Source organism: Sceloporus occidentalis, unplaced genomic scaffold (assembly GCF_023333645.1).
Source record: "Sceloporus occidentalis isolate IW3139 unplaced genomic scaffold, rSceOcc1.0.p SCAF_55, whole genome shotgun sequence".
NCBI lineage: Eukaryota > Metazoa > Chordata > Lepidosauria > Squamata > Phrynosomatidae > Sceloporus > Sceloporus occidentalis.
This window is the reverse complement of record NW_028317035.1, coordinates 4512455-4515727: the sequence shown is the minus strand read 5'-3', so window position 1 is coordinate 4515727 and position 3273 is coordinate 4512455. Positions and strand designations below refer to the sequence as shown.

Below are 3273 nucleotides of genomic sequence, written 5' to 3'. Positions count from 1 at the left end.
TATATTTTATTTTCCTTTCTGTACCCCATAGGGTGGAGAGGTTTTGTCACTTTTTTCATAAGCATAATTAATCTTTGACTTTATATATGTTTCCATCCCTTCAAAAACCTCTAAGCTAAGTATCATTAAGGACAAATTTGTTATTTTGTTCTTTGGCTCATTCCTTTTTGGACAACGACATTAGTTTCCTGCCCTTTTGCTTCTAATGAAATTAGGACTTTTTATTTTTATTTGGAAAAAATGTGTTGCCCCCCAAAAATCCCTCTCTCTGTATCCCCTGCACTCTCCCAGTGCAGTCTGTGCCCTTCTCCCATATCCTCTTAGTGCTCTCTCTATCTGTTCCCCACAGCCTTATTTTGCCCTGTCTGTGCCCTTGCTGTCACCCTCTACCTTGAATCTCTCCCCCCACCCACTCACCTTTCTTCACCTGCTGTCTGGTTTCCTCTCTCAAGCTATTAGTTTTAAAAATTTAGTCTGTGCTACTGTTGTGGGAAGGGCTAATGGTTTTCACGTCATAGACGTTACACTTGGATCCCTGTCGGTTTGGTAACATTTGTGGATAAGTTAGAATTATATCATATTTTAGGGCAGCTGAGTGAGGCAATACAAGTTTTCTATTCAAGCCACTGGGGAATTTTGGGGAATCTTGTTTGCCACCCACAGCTATAGCGTGAACTAAAATCCCATTCTAGTAGCTTGAGGTCCACAAACGCATGAGATTCTTACTTTTATTGAATATAAGAAAGCTATACTTAATGTAAGGAAGATTTACTTTACTGAGAGGTTGGTGGATATGTGGAACAGCTTTCTTGCAAAGTAGTTTAAGGTCCATAGAACCCCTGAGATTTCTTTCCAATTTTGTTCTTGTTAAAATTTTTAAAAATATTATTAAATGTTTAGTTTTAGAGTGATCTGAGGTAGGGTTTTTTGGTATAGATATATCAGGCACTGCAATAGCTATAGCTTTTTTTTTAGTTTGCCTATGCAACCTTTTCCATCCTGGCCCTGATTGTTTGATTTGACTTTGAACCCTAACCATGTTTTCTGGGAACATTGCTAAAATGCCAATCACAGCTTGTTGTAGCAGGTCTAACTCCAACAAATGTAACATCTTCTAATTAACTGGCAGTCATCCCAGAAAAAAGTGTAAGAGGGAGACATTACTAAGCTACAGTGGAGAAGCAAATGAATGAATGTAAAAATTTATTTTTATACGAAATGGACAAAATTTATCAAAATTAAAGTTTGTATGAATCTGAATGCAGAAGTTTGCTAACCATAGAATATATAAAGGAAAAAGGAAAACCCCCAACAATCACGTGTGAATATAGAGATGATACTTCCCTTTGTTCGTAGCTTCCCAAACAACACTATTCCTCAAAGTGCAGAGACAACAGTACACAAACAATTGGGGTGCAGAACATAGAAGGGGAAAAATTAAAATAAAAACAATAGTGCAATATTGCAATAAAACACTAGGTGGAGTAGTGTAAAGACTAAGATCCACTCACAAACAAATTGACAATATCAAGCAATCCAAAAGTTTCAGTGTAAAATCTGTTTAATCGCTTCGTAAAATCCGGAAGACATATAGACTAAAATGGTGTGGTATCTCGGGTATATTGGAGTAAGAAATTCTAACCATAGAATATATCATGATCATTTGGTGCTGTCGGTTTTCCTCTGATATGGCACAGCAGTCTTTCTCAAAAAATACAAACTTTATTTTAACTAACAAAGAACTATTGAATTTAATAAATGTTCTTTGGGTTGCCATTATGCATTCATGCTATTGAAATTTAAGATGGTTACAAGATTTCTCTTACAAAACATGTTATTATTTTGCAGAGTAGAATACACACACACAAAGGCCAGGGACTGGTGAAAATGGACACAATGGAAAATGCAGATAGCCAATACAAAACAGACCCTTGTATGGTGGATTCTGACTTCAGATACACGCTCTTCACTGTGTCATATTCAATAATTTTCATCTTTGGATTCATTACCAACTGTTATGTCTTGTGGGTATTTACCCGGGTTTATCCAGCTAAAAGATTAAGTGAAATTAAAATATTCATGATAAATCTGACTGTGGCTGATTTGCTGTTTTTAATGACACTTCCTCTCTGGATTTCATACTACCATCATAGAGGTGACTGGATCATGCCCTCAGAACTCTGTAATGTGGCCGGCTGTCTTTTTTTTCTCAACACCTACTGCTCTGTGGCATTTCTTGGGGTAATCAGCTTTAATCGATTCCAGGCTGTCACTAAACCAGTGGAGACAGCTCAGTCCACAGCCAGGATAAGGGGCATATGTGTCTCAACTGCTGTATGGATTCTTATATTTTCTAGCTCTATTTACTATCTGATTATTCCTGGCACCAATAAGGTGAATGTCAATGGTGTCAATGTTACTCGCTGCTTTGAAGGATATAATATTGAAAATAGAGGTCCTGTGGCTATTACCCACTTCATTCTGGTTGGAGCTTTTTTCGTAGTGTTTCTCATCATATTAGTTTGCAATACTGTGATTGTCAGGACCTTATTAACTCAATCCATTCAGGCCAGGCAGAGCGCAGAAATGAAGCACCGGGCTCTGTGGATGGTGGGAACTGTTACGGCTGTATTTGTCATCTGTTTTGTTCCTCATCACATCGTAGATGGTCCTTGGACTCTGACTGTCCTGAGAATGTGGCATGAGGATGACTGCAGTTTTCGGAAGACACTGAATGATGCTCATCAGGTAACTTTGTGCCTGATGAGCACTAACTGCATGCTTGACCCAATTATATACTGTTTCCTCACCAAGAAGTTCAGGAAACAATTTTCAGAGCGCTTCAAGACCCTAAAAAGCAGCCGTAAGTGTTCAAGAAATACTACTGAAACAAATTTAGAGGGCATTTTACCACTTAAGGAAAAGGCACATTTTGAAGAAACATAAAAACAAATAAATATATAAATACCCAATTGGAGTGGTAGTACTGCTTTGGATTAGATTCCCATTAGATGCAGCAAAAGGTTTATAGAGTAAGATCATTTGTAACTGCATGATATAAAACTTTGGAGACATTGTTAAAATAAAGAATGTTTAGTCTAAGGTTGTTCTGCCAATATGTGAATGGGTAAAAAAGTTAATCATTTGATATATGATGGGAGATACTGTTTCTAATTTAATGTAACAACCATTGGGAACACCCAAGAATGACTGTATAGCAAAATTTCCACTCAAGGTACAAATATACTTACATGTGACATATGTCCAGCATAC

At 37.2% G+C, this 3273-nt stretch overlaps 1 protein-coding gene across 1 annotated transcript; it reads left to right on the top strand.

Annotated features, from left to right (window-relative positions):
* Nucleotides 1–1887: 1887 nt before the first annotated feature.
* LOC149287957 (platelet-activating factor receptor-like) lies at nucleotides 1888–2946 on the top strand. The gene has a single exon (XM_089492297.1). The coding sequence runs from the start codon at nucleotides 1888–1890 to the stop codon at nucleotides 2944–2946; it is 1059 nt and encodes a 352-aa protein (XP_089348423.1).
* The last annotated feature ends 327 nt before the right edge of the window (nucleotides 2947–3273 follow it).